Source organism: Bubalus kerabau, chromosome 1 (assembly GCF_029407905.1).
Source record: "Bubalus kerabau isolate K-KA32 ecotype Philippines breed swamp buffalo chromosome 1, PCC_UOA_SB_1v2, whole genome shotgun sequence".
Taxonomy (NCBI): Eukaryota; Metazoa; Chordata; class Mammalia; order Artiodactyla; family Bovidae; genus Bubalus; species Bubalus kerabau.
The window spans coordinates 266,009,325-266,032,600 of NC_073624.1; the positions used below are offsets into that span (position 1 = coordinate 266,009,325).

At 42.8% G+C, this 23,276-nt stretch overlaps 2 protein-coding genes across 6 annotated transcripts in view; both read left to right on the forward strand.

The window, feature by feature from the left end:
• The window catches only part of ERAP2 (endoplasmic reticulum aminopeptidase 2), a 52,870-nt gene extending 48,570 nt beyond the window's left edge, over window positions 1-4,300 (forward strand). The window contains exon 19 of the mRNA XM_055565313.1: window positions 624-4,300. Within this exon, the coding sequence (XP_055421288.1) occupies window positions 624-767 (144 nt within the window). The 3' untranslated portion in view covers window positions 768-4,300. The remainder of the gene's footprint in view (window positions 1-623) is intronic.
• Window positions 4,301-17,752: 13,452 nt separating this feature from the next.
• Window positions 17,753-23,276, forward strand: part of LNPEP (leucyl and cystinyl aminopeptidase) — a 99,935-nt gene continuing 94,411 nt past the window's right edge. Inside the window, exons 1-2 of one of the 5 annotated variants that reach the window (XM_055565325.1) lie at window positions 19,165-19,455; window positions 20,204-20,391. Coding sequence is in view for 1 of the 5 variants with exons in the window: in XM_055565322.1 (XP_055421297.1) it covers window positions 19,437-19,455 (19 nt within the window). In the remaining 4 variants the exon portion in view is untranslated. Of the gene's footprint in view, window positions 17,772-18,134; window positions 18,264-18,684; window positions 18,848-19,164; window positions 19,456-20,203; window positions 20,392-23,276 lie in introns of those variants that run through there. The other 4 variants (XM_055565319.1, XM_055565329.1, XM_055565331.1 and 1 more) reach the window with 4 other exon arrangements.

Consider the following 23,276-nt stretch of genomic DNA (forward strand, 5'->3'; position numbering starts at 1 on the left):
CAATCTGGTTTTAAGTTGTTATTTTATTAAAAGAAAATAAGCTGTTTGTCCAATGTCACCTAGAAAGTAAATGGAAGAGACAGAATTAATGTTCATAGCGTTCAAAATGAAAATTACACTTGAGGGACGAGTCCTTTTGTATTTAGTTTGCATTGTATCATCGCTTGAGTGATTATATTGAAGTTTGAAAGAGTGCTTGAAGGTGTTTTTAACAATATTACTCTTTATGGTAGTTCTACTAGCCTCTTTTTAAAAAGCATTCTTGTGTTTTACATTGTCTTTCCACAATAAATCTTGAATTTATTTACTTTTAAAGCAAATTCAGAACTTAAATCCCAGATCACTGCTTACTTTATGAATTTGACTCAGTCTCTTACCTTTTTTTACCTACAGTGTGCTTCCTTGTAAGATTTGTCATTCCTGTCTTACTTTACCTATTGTTTGAAGATAAAGTGAAATAATTATGCCCCCAAAAGAGATGAAGAAAATAATTTTTTAGAGGTTGGCAGAGAAATGCTTGCACCTGTGTTTGTATAATCTGCAAGCTGTTTTGAAACCCTTTGAAAGATAAAGTGTTTTATGAACCATATCAGTAATTCTTTTCTGGCTTTTTTTTTTTTCAGGTAAAAGTGTTCTTTGAATCTCTTAAGGCCCAAGGATCACACCTAGATATATTTCAAATTATTCTGGAAACCATATCCAAAAATATAAAGTGGCTGGAGAAGAACCTTCCCACCCTGAGGAAATGGCTACTGACTAGTATTTAAATGGCCAAAGCGATCTTGAGAAAGAAGAATGGAACTGGAGGAATCAACCTACCTGACTTCAGGCTCTACTACAAAGCCACAGTTATCAAGACAGTATGGTACTGGCACAAAGACAGAAATATAGATCAATGGAACCAAATAGAAAGCCCAGAGATAAATCCACGCACGTATGGACACCTTATCTTTGACAAAGGAGGCAAGAATATACAATGGATTAAAGACAATCTCTTTAACAAGTGGTGCTGGGAAATCTGGTCAACCACTTGTAAAAGAATGAAACTAGAACACTTTCTAACACCATACACAAAAATAAACTCGAAATGGATTAAAGATCTCAACGTAAGACCAGAAACTATAAAACTCCTAGAGGAGAACATAGGCAAAACACTCTCTGACATACATCACAGCAGGATCCTCTATGACCCACCTCCCAGAATATTGGAAATAAAAGCAAAAATAAACAGATGGGACCTAATTAACCTTAAAAGCTTCTGCACATCAAAGGAAACTATTAGCAAGGTGAAAAGACAGCCTTCAGAATGGGAGAAGATAATAGCAAATGAAGCAACTGACAAACAACTAATCTCGAGAATATACAAGCAACTCCTACAGCTCAACTCCAGAAAAATAAATGACCCAATCAAAAAATGGGCCAAAGAACTAAATAGACATTTCTCCAAAGAAGACATACAGATGGCTAACAAACACATGAAAAGATGCTCAACATCACTCATTATCAGAGAAATGCAAATCAAAACCACTATGAGGTACCATTTCACGCCAGTCAGAATGGCTGCGATCCAAAAGTCTACAAGCAATAAATGCTGGAGAGGGTGTGGAGAAAAGGGAACTCTCTTACACTGTTGGTGGGAATGCAAACTAGTACAGCCACTATGGAGAACAGTGTGGAGATTCCTTAAAAAACTGGAAATAGACCTGCCTTATGATCCAGCAATCCCACTGCTGGGCATACACACTGAGGAAACCAGAAGGGAAAGAGACACATGTACCCCAATGTTCATCGCAGCACTGTTTATAATAGCCAGGACATGGAAGCAACCTTGATGTCCATCAGCAGATGAATGGATAAGAAAGCTGTGGTACATATACACAATGGAGTATTATTCAGCCATTAAAAAGAATACATTTGAATCAGTTCTAATGAGGTGGATGAAACTGGAGCCTATTATACAGAGTGAAGTAAGCCAGAAAGAAAAACACCAATACAGTATACTAACACATATATATGGAATTTAGAAAGATGGTAACAATAACCCTGTGTACAGCAAAAGAGACACTGATGTATATAGAACAGTCTTATGGACTCTGTGAGAGAGGGAGAGGGTGGGAAGATTTGGGAGAATGGCATTGAAACTTGTAAAATATCATGTATGAAACGAGTTGCCAGTCCAGGTTCGAAGCACGATACTGGATGCTTGGGGCTGGTGCACTGGGACGACCCAGAGGGATGGAATGGGGAGGGAGGAGGGAGGAGGGTTCAGGATGGGGAACACATGTATACCTGTGGCGGATTCATTTTGATATTTGGCAAAACTAATACAGTTATGTAAAGTTTAAAAATAAAATTTAAAATTAAAAAAAAAAAAATGGTCAATAGAAACAGCACATCAGACGCTGTGTCTGTGGGAAGTGGGCGGAGCTCAAGCCAGTGTTCCAGATAGTTTAACCTGTAAAGAGCCTCAAGAAGTCAGCCCACACAGCTGCCTGTGCTCAGCTATCACTTCTAGCTGACAGACATATGATGCTGGGGTGGAGCCCCAGTAGCCTATTTTAAAGTAAACCTCCTGAATAATGGAGATATGTGGAGATATATATAGAAATAGCTGCCACAACAGACTGTCTACACTGCCCCACTTTAGGCAACTACTCTTTTGCTTCTTTGATGCTTTTTAAGCCTTGCATAGTATCCTGGAGTTTTCCCAACCAGGTTACTTCCAAGGAAACATAACCAGTCTGCAAAAAAAAAAAAAATCTTTCTTTCGCATCTTTCCATCTCCTCACCCTTCTGCTTTCTCAGCTCAGCCTGAATAGTTTGTTTATTTTTTATCATTCATGTAAAATCTCAAATTATGAAGCATATGGATCAGGAAAACATGCTGCTGCTACTGCTGCTAAGTCGCTTCAGTCGTGTCCGACTCTGTGCGACCCCATAGATGGCAGCTCACCAGGCTCCGCCACCCCTGGGATTCTCCAGGCAAGAACACTGGAGTGGGTTGCCATTTCCTTCTCTAATGTATAAAAGTGAAAAGTGAAAAGTGAAAGTGAAGTCGCTCAGTTGTGTCCGACTCTAGCGACCCCACGGACTGCAGCCTACCAGGCTCCTCCATCCATGGGATTTTTTAGGCAGGAGTACTGGAGTGGGGTGCCAGGAAAACGTACTTATTGCCAAATCTCAGGTTATTACAAACTACACGTCAGGGTTTATCAAAGAAGCGAGGAGGGCCTTTTGGCTTGAGCCTAACATTCATGAAGAGCTTTGAAAGCAGACTTCTGAGGTCATCTCTAAATGAAGTTAAATCTGGAGTCACAGTGATACAGGAGAGAAAGATGATATCACCCCACTTTAACACACACCCTATTGCATTTGTAATAAATCTTGTGAAAATTGCAGAGTTAGATCATACTATTGGATCTATTTTGGCTTAAATATATTTTGTATACATTTTGGCTTAGTTTGATGTAAATATTTAAATGTATCACTATATTTTGTAAATCAGTTTTGGCATTTCTTCATATTTTAAGGGAATCTCCATCTTTGAAATTGTTTGACTTAATGGTTTGACTAAGGTATTAGGAAATAAAACGTCACTCTAAATAAAGGTAGTAAATTTATTAAATTCATGATCCACATATAAGTCAGTGTAAAGTATAATAAATTCTTGAAAGATTTGAATCAATACACAGATTACTGGCTTATCTTGGTTATCAAAGAAGGCTGGGATTATTTGGGTGGGAGTAGGGTGGCAGGGTGTTATCCAATCCCTTTTAAATTATTTCATATCATAAAGGTCTGTAGACCTTTCTCTACTGCCACAGTCAGAGACAGGATACATTTTGGATGGACATGGGCATGATCCAGCACATATTTTGTTAAGTTTGTTTTTAAATAATTTCCTGGAGTCTTTCAAGCATCTTGGGCTCTAGAGTTGGCCTGTTCATGGCTCTACAAGGTTTGCATAACATCTAAGTGATGTCCCTGTAGAAGTGTGTTTTTGCATAAAGAAACTGAAAGAATAAAGAATACTATTTTTTCCACCAAAATAATATGTAAATTAAGCAGTAAAGTATATATGAGTTTTGATTGAATTGTGCCATTAACATTGCCATTAGTAAGAAAAGTTCTTTCTCTTGTGTAATAACTTATCTACCATAAGTTTCCAGGTTTTTAATTCTCTTCCTTTTAGTTAATCTCTCAGATTGTTAAGAATTGAGTACAGAAAGTGGAAATTTTATTATTTGATGAGACTGAACATGAGAAGTGCTGCGCCAATGATGTTTTAACGAATAAAGAGTTTTTTTTAAAAAAAGAAACACATTTATTAGTGTGGTATTTCAAAACCTTTATGGTGGATGCCAGACCCCTAAAACAAACTAAAGCTTGGCTAACATTAGTTTTAGTTTCTTTTACCTTGAATGAGGACTTTCCTAGTGGCTCAGAGGGTAAAGCGTCTGCCTACAATGTGCGAGACCCGGGTTCACACCCTAGGTCGAGAAGATCTCCTGGAGAAGGAAATGGCAACCCACGCCCGTACTCTTGCCTGGAAAATCTCATGGATGGAGGAGCCTGGTAGGCTACAGTCCATGCGGTCACAAAGAGTTGGATGACTGAGCAACTTCGCTTTCACTTTCACCTTGAATGAACAAACAAGTCATGAAAAGGTTATATACAATACCACGAATAATGATGGTGTGACCGACCAGACCCAACTTCACCATGCTTCCCTGACTCCCCACAGAGGCACAGGGAAATTTTTGTGGTTTCCAAAGCATACTCAGAGTGAAAACCTCCCAGATCAGGGGAGCCCAGAGCAATGGCTTGTTCCCTTTAGTGTCTGTGTCGGACAGAATAAGTCTTTCAGCCCTCAGAGTCCAACTCACTACCGTGATATGAATTTCTTTACCTAATTCATGTACCTACTTCTGCATTTAACTCTTTGCTATGTCACTGGGGTCTATTTGAAGTTGCAGAAAAGCAAGCCTGGCAAGAAACTTCCTGGAGAGATCCTAATTTTCTGAGGGAAGTTCTTAGGTTTGTTTTGTGTTTTGAAAATTTTTTTGGCAGGGAAAGGGGTTATTCCATTTCAAGAAAAAAGGAGAGCCTCTATATAGTCACAGGACCTAGTTTTCTTCTTAAACGTTAATGTCTATGAAATACAAGATTGTTTATAGTGGCCACATTTGTACTCTGCAACAAAATACCCCTTTATCGGAATTCATTGTGACCTGATTTCCATTTGACAATGTCACTATTTTTCATTCTACATGTAATCACATTTACAGACTTTCAATCAGCCATCTGTTGTCTGCTAAAACCTTAATCTTATCAGTCATGTCTCCAAGTCCTAAAGAAAAAAGAGTGAAAGGGATTATGAAAGAAGTGGGTTTGCTGGATTTGAAGTATATGTGTATTTTACATAATCTAATATTTTAATAGGTAATACCAAATTATTTTCCTGAAAGGGGGTCTCAATTCACTTTCTTCTTACCCTTATGGTCTTACTTGTCAGTATTCAATGGTAATTTTTTTGTGTCTAATAATACTTTCCACAGTCAGGGACAGTTTCCCCAGCTACTTACATAACTATGCCACTGGTTTCTTTTGGTTTGTGTTTTCTTTGAGCATCTTCTTGAACCCTGTTTGAATTTTTCTGTATGCTTTAGTTTCATATGAGTCATTTGTAAACAGCCTACACCTGAATTTTGTTTTCTATTATGTTCCCTAACATAAGCCTACTCCTTGGAAGAAAAGTTATGACCAACCTAGATAGCATATTAAAAAGCAGAGACACTACTTTGCCAACAAAGGTCCGTCTAGTCAAGGCTATGGTTTTTCCAGTAGTCATGTATGGATGTGAGAGCTGGACTGTGAAGAAAGCTGAGTGCCAAAGAATTGATGCTTTTGAACTGTGGTGTTGGAGAAGACTCTTGAGAGTTCCTTGGACTGCAAGGAGATCCAACCAGTCCATTCTAAAGGAGATCAGTCCTGGGTGTTCTTTGGAAGGAATGATGCTAAAGCTGAGACTCCAGTACTTTGGCCACCTCATGCGAAGAGTTGACTCATTGGAAAAGACTCTGAGGATGGGAGGGATTGGGGGCAGGAGGAGAAGGGGACGACAGAGGATGAGATGGCTGGATGGCATCACTGACTCGATGGACATGAGTCTGAGTGAACTCCGGGAGTTGGTGATTGACAGGGAGGCCTGGCATGCTGCGGTTCATGGGGTCACAAAGAGTCGGACACGACTGAACTGAACTGAACTGAACATAAACCTGGCTGGCTCTAGCTTCAATCTCAATCCCCTCCACTCTCAAGCCTTGAAAACTGAAATTTTAGCCCTCAAGGTTAACATTGGCTTCAGCCTTCTGCTAACCCAGCTTTCCTGCTTGCACTTAGCTTTTTATAGACGACTATTCTCCACTACTTTTCAGGTGACCAATGCACTCAAATAGTTTGAAAAAATATATTTCATTTTACAGTTTTAGTTATTTTTAGCAAGAAGGTTAGTCAGGGTACCTAGTCTAGCATATTCCCAGAAATCATTATAACTTTTTTCCAATATGCAAATGCCTTACACTTACATGAGAGGCTCCTTAGGGTGGAAATTGGTTTGTGGTATTGATTGTGTAAAATCGATTTCTCAGAAATAATGTTGTGTGGTGCCTAATCGTGTATCAAACTTAAGTTAGCAGTATAAACAGACTGTTCAGGATTTAAATCAGGAAAAATTTCCAATATTCATTAAAGAGAAATGGTTAGAAAGTCTGAGAAATGCAGACTTAACAAGATAGGAAAACATTTCTATCTCAATCACTTCTGCAAACTTTACTTTGCAACTGTAATTTCAAGATCTTTTGCTAATTTGTTTTCCTTCCCCCCAAAGTCCTTTTCTTCTACCATACTCTAAGATAAGTTCGGATAACCAGTTTTCTATTCTCAGTACATGACTCATTAATTCTCATCTTTAGGTATCTACACACATGACTTCCCACACTTCAAAGTTCATATCTTCCTCTTTTGAATTATACCGTATTTTTTGTTTTCAATACAATATTTTGGGTTGATGCCTTTGTAAGGAGTTCCCATGTTAATACCACCTGGCATGTCCCTCTAGTCATCCAAACAGTCCTCAATTATAATCACAAACCTCATTTTAAAGTAGGCAAAGCAAATTGCCTATGAAAAGACTTAAAAGATACGAAGGACATTATTTCTCAGTTTTAGAACTGTGCAATCTGCTATGTGCTCAGACGCTCAGACATGTGTGACTCTTTGAGACCCCATGGACTGTAGCCCACCAGGCTCCTCCATCTATGGAATTCTCCAAGCAATAATAATGGCGTGGGATGCCATTTCCTCCTCCAGGGGATCTTCCTGACCCAATTAGCACCCCCTGGAGAGCCCCTTTAGCACAGTTCAGTTCAGTTGCTCAGTCGTGTCCAACTCTTTGCGACCCCATGAATCGCAGCACGCCAGGCCTCCCTGTCAATCACCAACTCCCAGAGTTCACTCAGACTCATGTCCATCGAGTAGGTGATGCCATCCAGCCATCTCATCCTCTGTCGTCCCCTTTTCCTCCTGCCCCCAATCCCTCCCATCCTCAGAGTCTTTTCCAATGAGTCAACTCTTCGCATGAGGTGGCCAAAGTACTGGAGTCTCAGCTTTAGCATCATTCCTTCCAAAGAACACCTAGGACTGATCTCCTTTAGAATGGACTGGTTGGATCTCCTTGCAGTCCATGGGACTTTCAAGAGTCATCTCCAACACCACAGTTCAAAAGCGTCAATTCTTTGGCGCTCAGCTTTCTTCACAGCCCAACTCTCACATCCATACATGACTACTGGAAAAACCATAGCCTTGACTAGACGGACCTTTGTTGGCAAAGTAATGTTTCTGTTTTTGAATATGCTATCTAGGTTGGTCATAACTTTCCTTCCAAGCACAGTATTCTCTTTTAAAAACTGCTTTCTAGTAAACCAGTGAGTTAGGAAACCCTAACTCATTTCTATTATTTTGAGTTGGAGTTGGAATAAGGATAAATAGAACACTCTAAAAACTTAATATGGAAAGAGGTGGAGAAAGGGGGTGGGGGAATTTTTCTGAAAGAGAAATAGTTGTCTCCATGGTATAAGGCTGCAGATATGAAATTTTATTTTCTTCCTATTCATATCTCCAGATGTAGAGTCAAAGAGTAAAAGCAGAAATCTTAGAAGAATAAACAGAGTTTTTTTAGCTGGGAAAGGGTAAACAAGTAGAGATATGTCAGCTGATAAGGATTAAAGAAAAGCTCTGGTCTGAAATAAGTATGCACAATCTATGTGATCCAGACAGTTCGAACCCATCGAAGTCAGATCCTATGTTCTGAGTGAGTTAATTCAAGTCATGCTCAGGGACTGAATTAGGTCATTTAAGCGGCAATGAATAAAAGTGAAAGTGAAAGTCCCTCAGTCGTGTTGGACTCTTTGAGACCCCATGGACTCTAGCCCACCAAGCTCCTTTGTCCAAGGGATTCTCTAAGCAAGCATACTAGAATGGGTTGCCATTTCCTTCTCCAGGGGATCTTCCCAACCCAGGGATTGAACCTGGGTCTCCTGTATTGCAGGTGGATTTTTTACCATCTGAGCCACCAGGGAAGCAATTAAAGGCTTGTATTTGTTTATTCTTGTTCTCAGTTCAGTTCAGTTGCTCAGTTGTGTCCGACTCTTTGCGACCCCATGGACTGCAGCATGCCAGGCCTCCCTGTCCATCACCAACTCCCGGAGTTTACTCAAACTCATGTCTATTGAGTCAGTGATACAATCCACCCATCTCATCCTCTGTCATTCCCTCCTCCTCCCACCTTCAATCTTTCCCAGCGTCAGGGTCTTTTCAAATGAGTCAGTTCTTCTAGAAAATAGTTTTGATACTATTGATCAAAGCACAGTCTTAAAAATAATGCTCTATATTCTAGAAATGCCATTACCAGGTAGGAAAAGCATGTTATTCACCTACTTTCAGTTGACTATTTCTCTGGGACACCAAAGTATTTGGATTTTAAGTCCAAGGGAGGTGGTGTTGGCTCCACCACCTCACTGAGGACCTAGAAAGAAATAACACCTTTACTACTGACCTGCAAAGCCAAATCTAAGTGCTGCCTAAAAAGGGAAACTCATGGATTTTTTTTCCACAAAAAAATACATCTCTTCTTATCTAGTGGCCTCTTCTTCTATAATTCCACAATTACAGATTCATCCCTTTCAGTTAATGAAAGTTGAAATATTAAATTGTAACTCATTAATCATGCTTTAGTGTGACTTCTTAAAAGATTTTTTTATATGGGTCATTGTTAAAGTCTTTATTGAATTTGTTACAATATTGCTTCTGTTCTATGTCTTGATTTTTTCACTGGGAGGTATGTGTGATCTTAGCTTCCTGACTAGGGGTCAAACCCACAACCTGTACATTGGAAGGTAAAGTCTTAACCACTGGACCACCAAGGAAGTCCCTTGATTTCATTTTTTTTTTAATTAATACTTATTTCTTTCTAGCTAACTGGCAAAGGGGCTGTAAGGAAAGAAGACCCTCAAGCTGGAAGAGGATTGGGGGAGTGGATTTTGGAATGAAAACAGTACCCCCAGAAAGGACTGTTTGGGTAGGAAGCTTGAGAGGGCAGGATCTGTTACTTATTTATGGATACTGTATACAGAGGGCATTTCATACATATGTATTGACTATGTGAAGCAGCACCTAGAAGTGAGGAAGGAAAATAGAAAATGAGACCTCGGAGAACTCAGAGACAAGCCCACCTGGCAATTTTGTCTCAGAGGCTCCTGCCGGTACATGATTGTATAATTGCGCATCATGTATTATGCATTGTGGATGAATCCCGTGTGCTGGGCCTGGTTGTAAAGCCTTAAAAGCAAAACCTTAGCTCCCGTTTTGTTTTCAGTTCTCTTTGGTCTCTGCACACCGTGGGCATCCCACAAACAATGCTGGCTGAATAACAGGCTGTGCAGGCAACCGTCAGCCAGGGGGAGGAAGAAGGCATCTGAGTCAGCCTAGAGTCAGCCAAGAACTGCGGCCAAGTGTCATTTCCTGCATAAATATTGCAGGACCTTCCCCTGGTCAAAAACAAACAAAAACCTGAAGGACACATTCTACCGGAATGAACCGGAAGCGCACGTCTGTTTCAGCACAGCTGTAAGAAATAAAGGAAAACGAAAATCAGTATCTTCAGAAGTGTAAACATCTCCCTAGAAAGAGTAAGCCGTTCAAAAATTCCCGCAGGAGATCATCTCTAAAAAGATTTTTTTATATCCTCTGATTTGTAGAGCCTGTGCTTGGTTTTCACAGCTGGAGTAAGTCCTACCGTCTCTGCTGGACTAACGAATCAACTGGACACCAAAAACTTGGTTTTCTCAGGACACCGTTATTTTAAATCATTAGGTTAAAATATGTCAGTGTTAGAAAAATTGGTTTGCTCTTGCAGTATACCTTGTGAGTCTACTCTTTTATCTTTTCATGCAATATACATGGAATTAAAGTTTCACAATTCACATTTAATAATAACAGCAAATACCTCTTTGGTGCTTATTTTGTGCCAGTCTCTACCTGAAAGCATTTTCAGTGTGTTACTTCATCTTATCCTTACAGTAACCTTAAGAGGAAGGTAGTTGTCCTCAGTTTGCAAGGAGAAAATGAAACCCTGGGAGGTTAAGCAACTTGCTGCAGTCAGAGGCAGTGGTCTTTAGTTTATTTACAGAACTGTGCATTCTCAACATGGTCAATTTTAAGAGCATTTTCATCACCCCCAGGAGGAATCTGTACCCATTAGAAGTCACTTCCTTCCTCTCTTCACTCTTAGGCAATAACTAATCTATTTTTTTTCTCTCTATAGACTTGCCTAGTCTGGACATTTAAAAACACAAAATCAAATAATACAGCATATGATGCTCTGTATCTGGCTTCTTTGATGGACATTTGGGTTGTTCACACTTTTTGGCTATTTTGAATAATGCTCCTATAACCATGGTAGCTTCCCTGGTAGCTCAGTTGGTAAAGAATCCATCTGCAATGCAGAAGACGTGGGTTCAATTCCTGGATAGGGAAGATCCCCTAGAGAAGGGAAAGGCTACCCACTCCAATATTCTGGCCTGGAGAATTTCATGGACTACAGTCCATGGGGTCCCAAAGAGTCAGACACAACTGAGAAAACTTCACTTTCCTATGATCATTCATTTGCCAGTTTTTGTATGAACATAAATTTTCAGTTCTTCTGGGTACATAACCAGGAGTGAAATTGCTGGATCATACAGCAACTCCATGTTTAATCTTTGGAGGAACTACCAGACTATTTTTCAACACATTATTATTTTCAACACGTTATTTCCACCAACAGTGTATGAGCTTCCAATTTCTCTACATCTTTGTCAACATTTACTTTTATCTGGCTTCTTGATTCTAGCCATCCTATGCCTATGTCTAGCCATAGCATGAAGGGGTACCTTATTATGGTTTGTATTTGCATTTCTTTCATGGATGATAATACTGAACTTTTTCATGTGTTTATTGGCCATATGTGTTTCTTCTTTGGAGAAGTGTATATTCAGATATTTTGCCCATTTTTAGTTAAATTATTTGTCCTTTGTTGCTTAGTTGTAAGAGCTGTTTATATATTCTAGATGCAAGTCCCTTGTGAAGTATATGCTTTGCAAAAATTGCCTTTCATTATTTGGGTGTCTTTTCATTTCTTTGGACGCTGTCCTTGGAAGACAAATTCTTTTTCACCCTTGTCTTATTTCCATTAGAAAGATGCTGTTATGATGAGTTGAACTGTGTCCTCCAAAAATTCATATGCTGAATCATACCCCCCAATACCTCAGAATGTGATTTTATTTGGAAATAGGGTCAGAAATGTAATTAGAAAAGAAAGAAAGTGAAGTCGCTTAGTTGTGTCCGACTCTTTGTGACCCCATAGACTGTAGCCTACAAGGCTCCTCCATCCATGGAATTTTCCAAGCAAGGTACTGGAGTGGGTTGCCATTTCCTTCTCCAGGGGATTTTCCCAACCCAGCGATCCAACCTGGGTCTCCTGCATTGTGGGCAGACGCTTTTACCGTCGGAGCCACCAGGGAAGCCCAGGGAAGTAATTAGTTAAGATGAGGTCCTGTTGGAGTAGGATGGACCCCTGCTTCTATCTGATATGTGTCCTTATTAAAGGGGGCGATATGGACACAGACAGGAAACAGGGAGAATGCCTTGTGAAGCCTGGAGCTTTACTGTCATAAGTCAAGGAACTACCAGAAACTAGAAAAGCGCCCTGGAACATATCTTTTCCTGGTGGAAAAGGGAACATGGCCCGACAGACACCTTAATATTGGGCTTCCAACCTCCAGAACTATGAGACAACAGCTTTCTGTTATTCCAGTCACTTGGATTATGGTATTTTTTTTTTTTTTTTCCCACAGCAGCCTTAGAAAGCTAATACAAATGCCTAAGATTTATTTTTCCATTTTGGTAGTTACTTTCATGTCAGCCCCCTTGTGGCTCAGATGGTGAAGCGTCTGCCTGCAATGCAGGAGACCTGGGTTTGATCCCTGGGTTGGGAAGATCCCCTGGAGAAGGAAATGGCAACCCACTTCAGTAATCTTGCCTGGAAAATCCCATGGATGGAGGAGCCTGGCAGGTACAGTCCATGAGGTTGCAAAGAGTCAGACATGACTGAGCGACTTCACTTTCACTTTCTTTTTCACTTTTCAGGTCAAAATACAAGACTTAATAATATAACATTTCTAGGTTTGAGATCCTAGTTATATTGATCAATCATATGAAAAATTACATTGAATTGGGCTCTATCTTTACATTTTTTATACAAGTATCTTAGGGTTTTGAAAAAAATTAAAATATTTGGCTCTTAGCTACCTAAGCAGACCTTATGCTTTTTAGATTTAAGCTTAACAAAGGGAAATGTTATAAAGACTCTTAGTAAAATAAGGTGACATTATAAAATTAAAATTTCTCTTTTCTATTAGAAGTTATCGTATACCACAGATATTAATTTCTGTTTTGTATTTTCTCCCTTTTTTGTAGTTCTTGTCTTAACAACAACATAACTATGTGAATTAATCTCTTTAAAAATAAAACGCCCTTTACATATTTTCTTAGATTACAGCTTATTATTTCTTGCTTATTAGAAACAAGCTATTTTATTTTGAAATGTTATTCAATTATTTCTATCTGATTATAAATATAAGGTGGCTAGTTTTGATGAATATGCAATCAATCAAATACAATACAAATAGATTAGGGAACTTGATTCAAATGTCAGAAGAATCTTGCCAAGTAGTATAGGTCCAATGGTGAACAATATTGAGAAAGGAGCTTAGAACTGGATTTGAAAAGACAGAGTGATACTCCTTTTCTGATTGAGCAGCTCGATGGCTATGGGATTGTGGGCAAATCACATCTCCTTCTGAACTTCTCAGTTACCCTACGTACATTATGATTTAGATTCCTTTGGTATAAAGACACTCAGGAGCACTGAAGTCCTGGTATTTGTGTTTGTGTGTACGCTTGTAGTTTTGAAGTGGTGGTGGGGTGTGGGGGCATGGGGTTGCTATTATTGAGCTATATCACATTAAAAAGATACAGGATTAAATACCAAACGTTATTAAAATATATCAATATTCATAACATTGGGTAGACATTTAGGTTGCCTACCTAACATTTTGGTTCACTTAATCTGTTTTTCCTTTCTGAATAAGAAAAATGAGTTTGTCTGAGTGCCCGCTATATCCCCCATATGAAATAAGGGAAGTGATCCTAGACCCTGCTTTGTTTAGACACCACTCACAGGAACTTTATTTTCATTTCCAGAGACTGGCTTAGAAATGTACATAATAAAGTTTTGGTAAATGAAACCCAGGAAGAATTCTAGTAGGGTATTTCTTAGAAAAGTTTCTTTGTTCTTAAGAAAGAGACATCAAGAGAAAGGTTCTTTCTTCTTCCCCTGCCAAAGCCACCTTGTTGACTAAATGGCCCTCAGTCTCTCAGAAAACTGCTCAGAGAGTACAGAGTGAGAAATTGGGTTTTTGATGAGGTTGGGGAGCTCTGACTGGAGGTTGCCTTATTTCTTCAATTGTTATATGAGATGGTAAATGTCCTTATTATTCAAACTAGTTTGATTCAACATAGTTTTTTTTGTAGTCCAAAGCATCTGCACTAGTATATGACTGCTCCTCCTTGATAACCTTTTACTTCATTTGGCTGAATCTTTTGGTTAAACTGTAAGCTATTCAAGGACTTCCCTGGTGACTATATGGTAAAGAATCTGCCTGCAATCTTTCCTGCCTGGAAACCTGGGTTCAATCCCTGGATTGGGAAGATTCCTGGAGAACAGAATGCCTACCCACTCCAGTATTCTTGCCTGGAGATTTCCATGAACAGACGAGCAGTTTATGGGGTCACAAAGAGTCAGACACCACTGAGCGACTGAGCGCGCATGCAATACAAGGGCTTCCCAGCTGTCTCAGTGGTAAAGAATCTTCCTGCCAATACAGGAGACACAGGTTCAATCCCTGGTTAGGGAAGATCCCCTGGAGAAGGAAATGGCAACCCATTCCAGCATTCTTGCCCGGGAAATCCCAGGGACAGAGTAGCCTGGCAGGCTACAGTGTGTGGGGTCAGCTGAACGTGACTGAATGACTGAGCATGCACAAGTTACAAAAGAACTCTGTTGGATAATCATTCTGCTTTCCTCTGTGCTCTAAACATTTCTCAACTTGCTATAACGGATGCAGGGTATGTGTGCTGCAAATAGGTTATTGGAGTGATGAGATGTCAACTCCTCCGGTCCTTGAAGTGACTGGAGACTTCACGGTGGTCACCTGTGTCCTGGCAGGAAGCTGTATCCACCATTTATTCAAGAAGTGAATAAATATCATGTTCAAATATGTGCACTGAATTAATGTATTTTAATTGTCTATTTCAAAGTCATTAGAAAGCTTATTTAATAATGCTAAACCTAAATTTGACATGGACTATCAATAAATTATATGGGAGTATCAATTAAACAGTGAAATAGCCATCCAGTAGCCTGAGGTTAGCTATATTTCTCTTTAATTCATATCCATTCCATGGATTATTGTCATTGACCTTAATTTCCCTGCGGGAATAGGGAAGAAACAGAAAGCTCCAGAGTTCTGGTGTAGAGCACATACGATCTGAGTTCCATCCTGTCTGCCACCTGTGAGTAAATCCTCTAACCTCTTAGACTTAAATTCCCTCATCTGTTCAACAAGGCTTGGATTAGCTGTCCATGGCATAGGAAGTGTTTTATTTTGATGAAAAAAAAAGTTCCTATTTTCATTGATTAGCAAGTTTGTTGCTTCTTTATAACTAAACACTGTTTGTTATTCAAGGAGCTCATATTTGCCTTTCATGTTATTTATTATACATTATAATTAGCTCTCCAAATTTTTGGCTTTAAATATTAAATAGACATCAAGGATTCTGAAAAGAGTAAATGAGTATAGTAGATAATGTCACACTATCTCCTCTGATAACGAATAGTTACTTCATAATAATTTAAGGTATTATGCCCTTCACTAAAGAGGAAGTTCTGTGTGGGAGGATAGGAGGAGGTTAGAGACTGAAATATAATGGGTTTTAGCTTGAGTCTGTGAAACAGTGTTCCCTCAGAAAGGCTTTATGAAGTGAAATGTAAAATAGTATCCAAAAAATAAAAACCCAGACTAAAACAAAACAAAATTCATTTTTTATTCTTTTGAGGGTAGATAGGATTCTGAAACATTTTGATTTTCGTTACTCTTTCTATCTCCAATACAAACCCACAAGTCTTTAAATGGTGCTTTCGTATGTGTGTGTGTGTGTGCACGTGTGTGCATGCATGTGGGCACACCCACACCTGGGTAGGAACAGGAGGCAAAAGTTGGCAAAGGGAAGATAAAGAAGTTATTTGTCTTTATGCCAAAGAAATCACAAAAGATATGATGATCCACCTATATTTGTTAGTGCAATGGTGAAGCATTTTTACAAGTCTCTGCAGAATTGACATATTTAAAACCAAACACAAGCTAATGTGTTTCACACTTAAAAGCATGACAGACTCCAGCTTACAGGTGAGGTGAGGTGAGGAGATTTAACAAGCTGTGGAGTTGTAAATATCTCTAAGTGCTTTGACTGCAAAAATAACTCCAAAGGAACATGACAAGACACTGACTCATCAGAAAAGACCCCGATGCTGGCAAAGATTGAAGGCAGGAGGAGAAGGGGAGGACAGAGGATGAGATGATTGGGTGGCATCCCCGACTCAATGGGCATGAGTTTGAGCAGGCTCCAGGAGTTGGTGATGGACAGGGAGGCCTGGTGTGCTGCAGTCCATTGGGTCACAAAGAGTTGGCTGAGCGCCAAAGAACTGATGCTTTTGAACTGTGGTGTTGGAGAAGACTCTTGAGAGTCCCTTGGACTGCAAGGAGATTCAACCAGTCTATCCTAAAGGAGATCAGTCCTGGGATTTCTTTGGAAGGAATGATGCTAAAGCTGAAACTCCAGTACTTTGGCCACCTCATGTGAAGAGTTGACTCATATGGAAAAGACTCTGATGCTGGGAGGGATTGGGGGCAGGAGGAGAAGGGGATGACAGAGGATGAGATGGCTGGATGGCATCACTGACTCGATGGACGTGAGTCTGGGTGAACTCCGGCAGTTGGTGATGGACAGGGAGGCCTGGCGTGCTGCGATTCATGGGGTGGCAAAGAGTAACTAAACTGAACTGAGTGACTGAACTGAATTGAAAATATAGGTAAGAGCCTCCTGTCTAAGCAATACAATGTATGGGGTCCTTTTAACAAAATCCAGCACTACAAATACTATATAATATTTGAACACTTATGTACCAGCCTCTGTGATTCACTTCCTATTTTTGGTTCTGAAGTAGACACGGTGTGGGGGGGTGGGGGTGGGGGTTGCTGAGGAGGCAGCCTAAGGGCTCTGATTATGTTTAACATAATGTCAAGAGAAGTGGCTTCCCTTGTAGCTCTAGGTAAAGAATCTGCCTGCAGTGCAGGAGACCTGGGTTCGATCCCTGGGTTGGGAAGATCCCCTGGAGAAGGAAATGGCAACCCACTCCAGTATCCTTGCCTGGAAAATCTTATGGACAGAGGAGCCTGGTGGACTGCAGTCCATGGGGTCTCAAAGAGTTGGGCACGACTGAGTGGCTAACACTAAGAGAAGAGGGCAGCTTTGAAGTGTCATATGATACAGACCTTCTCTGTACTGATCACAAACACATCACTCAATACAGAAATGTTCTCTGGAAGGGTTTTCAATACTGCAAGAGAACTAGAACTCTAAATACTGTGGCATCCATTCACAAATCCTAGGGTTTAGGATACAGCCCTTTATGAAGGTAATGACCCTGTCTTCCTGGAGCTTGCATTCTGGAAAGAGAGATTGATAATAATAAAAGAAGGAACAAAAACACAGTTTTAGACAGTGCTGGTGCTGTAAAGATAATAAAGCAGGGCTCAGTCTTTACTTAGCAGATCACGTTCGGACCTATTTTCCGTTGGGGGGTCAGGGAAGAGCTCTGCAGAGATGACATTTGAGTTGAGCACCGAAAGACAAGAAGGAACAAGCAGGGAAAAGCACGAGGCAGAAGGAACAGTTCATCCACGAGGAACGCATTACAGGAATGATTGGATGTAACTTGGCGACTTTCAGGAACAGCCAGAAGGGCCTCCGTAGACAAAGCATCGTGGGCACAGGTAGGAGATGCGGTCCCAGAGTTCAGGCAAAGAGTTTCAATTTTATTCTAAGTGTCGTTGGTATCCACTGGAGGTTTCAAAGCGGAAGTGGGCGATTTAATACGATCGACATTTTAAAATGAAACATTGCAAAATACAATAATTGCACGCAGCTTTTACTTCTTCGAAACCTAATTTCTAAATTCCCACTCGGGTCAAACAGCGCCGCGGCCGTCCCCGTTTGCCCAGGCTGTTTGCGCTCGCTTCCAGCTTGTTTGCACGCGACACCCTGCTGTTGACAGCCTCGGAGGAGAGCCTGTGACAGTTGGCAGGCGCCGGGAGGCGTCGCGGGAGCCAAGTTGCTGCTGGGGCCAGGGCTGCGCTGGGGGAAGGACGGAAGAGGGTATGGGAGGCGGTGGCCGCGCCCTGGGAGGGCTGCGATGCACCCTCTGAGCAAGGGATGAAGAAGCCGGGGGCCCAGACGAGCTTCCCCGGGACTCAAGGCGCCCCCCGGTTTGTTTCCGTCCTGCCCAGGGTTTGACGCCGGAAACAGTGATGGCTGGGGGGCTGCTGGAGGCTGGGGCAACCGAGGGAGTTTCCGTTTCTCGGGCCTAGCTCCTCCCGGCCGGGCCGCAGCGGCGACACCCTGGTGGGTGGTGGTGGTGGAGGGGGGAGCCTCGCCAGGTGTTGATTTAAGGCTCCGCGGGGCCAGGCCTTCTGCCCACATCCTGCGGCGCCAGTTGGCCCCGGCGGATCCAGCGCCGCGTTTTGTCATTTGCCTGCACCGGGAGGTAGAGGCGGCGCCCCCAAACCCGCTAGCCCCCGGGGACAGGACCCCAGGTGCCTGCCCCCGGCTGTGACCCCCCCCCCCCCCGCCCTTTCAGTCTCCAGGCCACCGATCGCTTGGGACCACTATGCGGCGAGCGAGTAGCCTACGGAGACGACCCAGAGTGCCTGTTCCTTGGAGTCTTGCCGAAGGGAGCTGGATCCCCTCCGGGGAAACTCGAAGCTTGGGCAGTCAGCGGACCGCCCTGCACTCGCAGCCTGCTACCTACTCTGCCTTCAGATCTCGGCGCCCGTGGCCACCTCCCACCCAGGTCTCTGTCCTCACCCAGCCATCCGAACCAGCGACCCCACTGGGTCTGCATCCTATCACCCTAACTGAAGGCTCAACAGGAGGGGCGTGTGTTTCAGCCTCGTCTGTGGCCTGTGTTTCTCGTCCCACCTCTGGAATGTCCGCTCCGTGGGGCGATGTGTTACGCGCGTGGTGCCGGGCTCCCGGCGTCTAGAGCCGGGACACCTGCCAGACGCGACAGACCATCCCGTTTGCTTTAAAGGGACTGGGCGCGGTTCCAAGCGCTGGACCAGAGCGAGCGAGAGCATGAGCCCGCCGGCCTTCCTGCCCGGGGCGGGGCTTGTTCCGGACACGCCCCTCCCAGGCCCGCCCCCTCCCAGGAGCCGCTCCCCCTTAGATTCCCCGGCTTTCTCTGCAGCTGTCTGCAAAACCCGGAGTGGCGGATCCCAGAGAGGGCGGAGCGGCGCCGCCCCTCGCGGCACCTCCCCGGCAGCCCTGGGCGCCGCGCCGGGCATGCTCAGTGCGCAGGGCCGCTCGGAGCTCTCGGAGGAGGAAGCTCGCGCGCTCCCGCTCTTAGGAGCCGCGGCCCGGGGCAGTGGGGGCCGCAAATAATGGAGCCTTTCACCAATGGTGAGTAGGCGCGGCCGGAGGGAGGCCGGGGCTGAGAGCCGGGCTCTCCCGGGGCCCAGAGGGTCATGGGGAGTCGTGACACGCGAGGGCGAGCTGCAGCCGCCTCCAGCGCAGGTTTCCCGCGAGAGGTTTTGCGGTGAGGGGGGGTGGTGCTGGTGTAGGGGACCCGGGGGAGAGGCTGTTGGAGGCTCGGGGGAGGGGGCAAGAGGCGGCAATCGCCAGGCTCGGGGGTCGAGGGCGGGGGGCGGGGGTTGCTGGCGTGAAGGTCAGAGCCACCGCCCGTCCCGGGTGGGGACACCCAGTGTCCCGGACACCTCGCTGCTCTGCGCAGCCAGGTGGGCGAGCTGCAAAGTTTGGGCTGCGGTGCGCATTGGAGAGGGGGCGGCCGGGAAAGTTGGCACAGCTTGGGTTTGCCCCGAGTGCAGAGTGGGCTTTGGGGCGGGAAGGGTTAACGGGCGGTCAAACCCTCAACTTGGGTGGCGCGCCCTGAGCTGTCCCCCTACCCTTCGGCGAGTTGCCGGTGTGACTTTTGCTGATAGGGCTGGGTGGAGGGGTGGGGGCTTGTTAGGTTAATTCAGTGGAAGGTAGAGAAAAACTTGCAGAAAAGCTGGATCACCCCGGCTGGACGCCGGGGAGGTTCCTGCCCGCATTGCCGCTCTCCCCGTCTGTTGCGGAGGCATTCCGCAGGAGGTTCAAGCTTCCTCTCCCTTGCTCCCAGTAAGATCGTTTTTTTTTTTTTTATTTTCAGTCGAGACTCATTAAATATCAAGGGGCCGTCACGGTGATATCACAGTGTGACTTGAGGCGAGTGTCCAAAGCCGGAGCCTGCAGGAGGTTCGGCTAACAGCCACAGCCTTTTACTGACCGAAGGGAGCGAATCCATCCCACCCTCCTTAAAACCGTGGCTTTTGTTTGGACCACAAGTGCCATGTAGGGGTGAGACGCCTTTCAATTTGCGGTGTTGAGTATATAGATTCCCTTTTGGGGACAGAAAGTAGGAAAACTGCCAGCAAGGGAGAATTCACGCTGAAATGGGAGAGTTCACTCTCCGAGTGGACATGTGTTTTCCTGCGGGTGGTTGGTTACTTAAGGTAGAGAGTTTGTCGCATTAATAGAAGGCACAGTCTGCCTCTGTTAGGGTGGGTCACTTGCCACCCGGGAGACAGAGACATTGTCCACTAGGTCCCAAACCCGAGTCAGACTTTGTTGTATGCTGTGTTTCATCCCTGGGACTGCGAACTACTAATTATATTCTCCCCGTCCCTAATTCAGAATGCTTTATTCTACTGCCATCTTCCTGTCTGTACTGTTTAATTAGGTTTAATGATGACAGCTTTAATTCTGAATTTTCTCATTCAGGTTCTATTTGTAATTACTGAGGCTCTAAGAGTAGTCTGGTAAAGTTGGCAAAGAAAAATAAGGACGATGTGAGCTAAAAGGAAGCTTAGTATACAAAGTATACGTTTAATACAGATTCTTAAATCCTTTCCAGTGAGTATCCTAAGGCTTATCCTGTGTTCTAGGTAGAAAGCTTGGAGCTTCCGCGTTGGTAGGATTTTAAATGTGAAATTTCCTCTAAATTCAAACAAACAAACAAAAAACTCCTCTCAACAAGGCTGAGTCACGCATTTGGTTAAGATTATTGCTAGCTGATTTGGTGAACCTGTGCCTGTAGAATTAAAGTACATTCTCAAGTCTTAAAGTTGGAGCCTTTTCTCCCATCTTAGAATAGTTTTAGAATATGTACCTCTGGATGTGAATATTTGCAAATTGTCATATTTTGACGGGCAATGAAAAAGTCCCAGAGAGGAGAATAAAAAAAAAGCAGTGCTTCAACTTTCATATAGGAAATTGGATTTCTAATCCTTTCCTGTCTAACAGATTTTCAGAGTCTGTGCTGGAGATAGTTGAGCAGTGTATCATTTTAGTTAATGTAGTAATTACTCCTTGGAACCTTATCTAGCATCTTTTAGCAAGGGAAATAGAAACTAACATCTAAAGTCAAGAAGAAATTGGTTGATTGGTTTAGTTGCTAAGTTGTGTCCGATTCTTTTGTGACCTTGGGGACTGTAGCCTGCCAAGCTCCTCTGTCCACGGGATTTCACAGGCAAGAATACAAGAGTGGGTTGCCATTTCCTTGTCCAGGGGATCTTCCCAACCCAGGGATCAAACCCCAGTCTCCTAGATGGCAGGCGGATTCTTTATCATTGAGCCACCAGGGAAGCCTCAACAAGATATTAGGTCCTAGCACTTTGAGGTGCTTTTTGGGTTTAAGGAAGGCTCATTATTTTGGAACTTTTGAAGAATAGCTGTAGAATTTTCTAGTGTCTTCAAACAGGACATGGTATAGTGGAAAGTACACTTATCTCTGTACTTAATCCTTTTGAGGGCAAAGAATATGTACATCTAATTCTCTCATAGGTCTCAGTGTTCTGGTGCAGAATATTTTCATTACCCATAGAATTTATCATTGGAGGGTTTATCAAGTATGGTGTAGGCTTTTGTTACACATTCATTCTCTTTTAATAAAATTGTCACCACTTACACTTTGTCATATATCTCTATATGTGGAGAGAGGTGTGAGCGCTTATCGAAAAGTTTCAGTAAGTCGGGGCCATGTATCTTTCAGTTAAAACCTTGTCAATGATTTCTCTCCCTGAAAAGAGGTAAATTTGTAAAGGAGGCAGATTTAGTTTGTTTTGCTAATTTGGTTTTCAATACTCATCTATTCCAGTAAGGCCTTTTCTGCTTTCGGTGTTTTCTGTCAAAACTTGCTGCTGGTATGGCTCATTTTTCTTGGACCCTGCTCTCTACCTGCCGACAGTGGATTTATTTGATGACCATCCTGTGTTAACCTGTCACTACTGCAGTCCATTTAATATGCAGATCTCCAGAAAGGGCTTACAAGGAGAGACGTTATTGCCAAGAATTTCCATTTGGCTCAGGAGATATTTTTGGTGTTGCCCTTGGTAGGGACTGCTGACTATTATGCTAAAGACAGGACATCCAGTCTGGCTTTGGATATTTGGTGCCTTTTCTTTTATGGGGAGAGGAATGTGCTGGACTAGTAGTCAAGGTTGGTTTGGTAGTAGCTATTATGTTCTGTTAGGCAGGTAGAAGTGAAACTATTCAGAAGCAGTGATTGCTGTATTACCAAAAACCAAACAAACAAAAAATAGAAACTCTGTAGGTCTTTTGATAAATGTACAGGGACTTCCCCGGGAGACCCGAGTTCGATCCCTGGGTTGGGAAGATCCCCTGGAGAAGGAAATGGCAACCCACTCCAGTACTGTTGCCTGGAAAATCCCATGGATGGAGGAGTCTGGTAGGCTACAGTCCATGGGGTTGCAAAGAGTCGGACACAACTGAGTGACTTCACTGTCACTAGGGCAAGCAATTATTTGATGACTGTCTAGTTTTATTTGTCCTCACTTGCACATAAGATTAAGGCATTTTAGAATAACTTAAATTTATGTTAAGGAATGTGGATACAGAGCTCACCCTCCGGATCTGATTCAGAAAGTCTGAAGTTGAGTCTAGGAATCTACACTTAATTTTTAGTGTACTAAAAGTATTCACCAGGAGGGAGCTTTTGAGAACTTTACTAGATAAGCAAATTCCATATGTGTGTGTGTGTCTATTTTTAAATGCTTTCTAGTTTGTGGTATGGCCCAACGTAAATCTCCAGAGGGTGGAAAAGCATTGATATTTTGAAGCCCCAGCACTGAAAACACAATTTAAATCGTTTTATTTTTCCCAAAGCCCCCAAGAATCACTTTAATACTACATCCTGGTATGTAATCTAACAAGGGGGGCTTTCC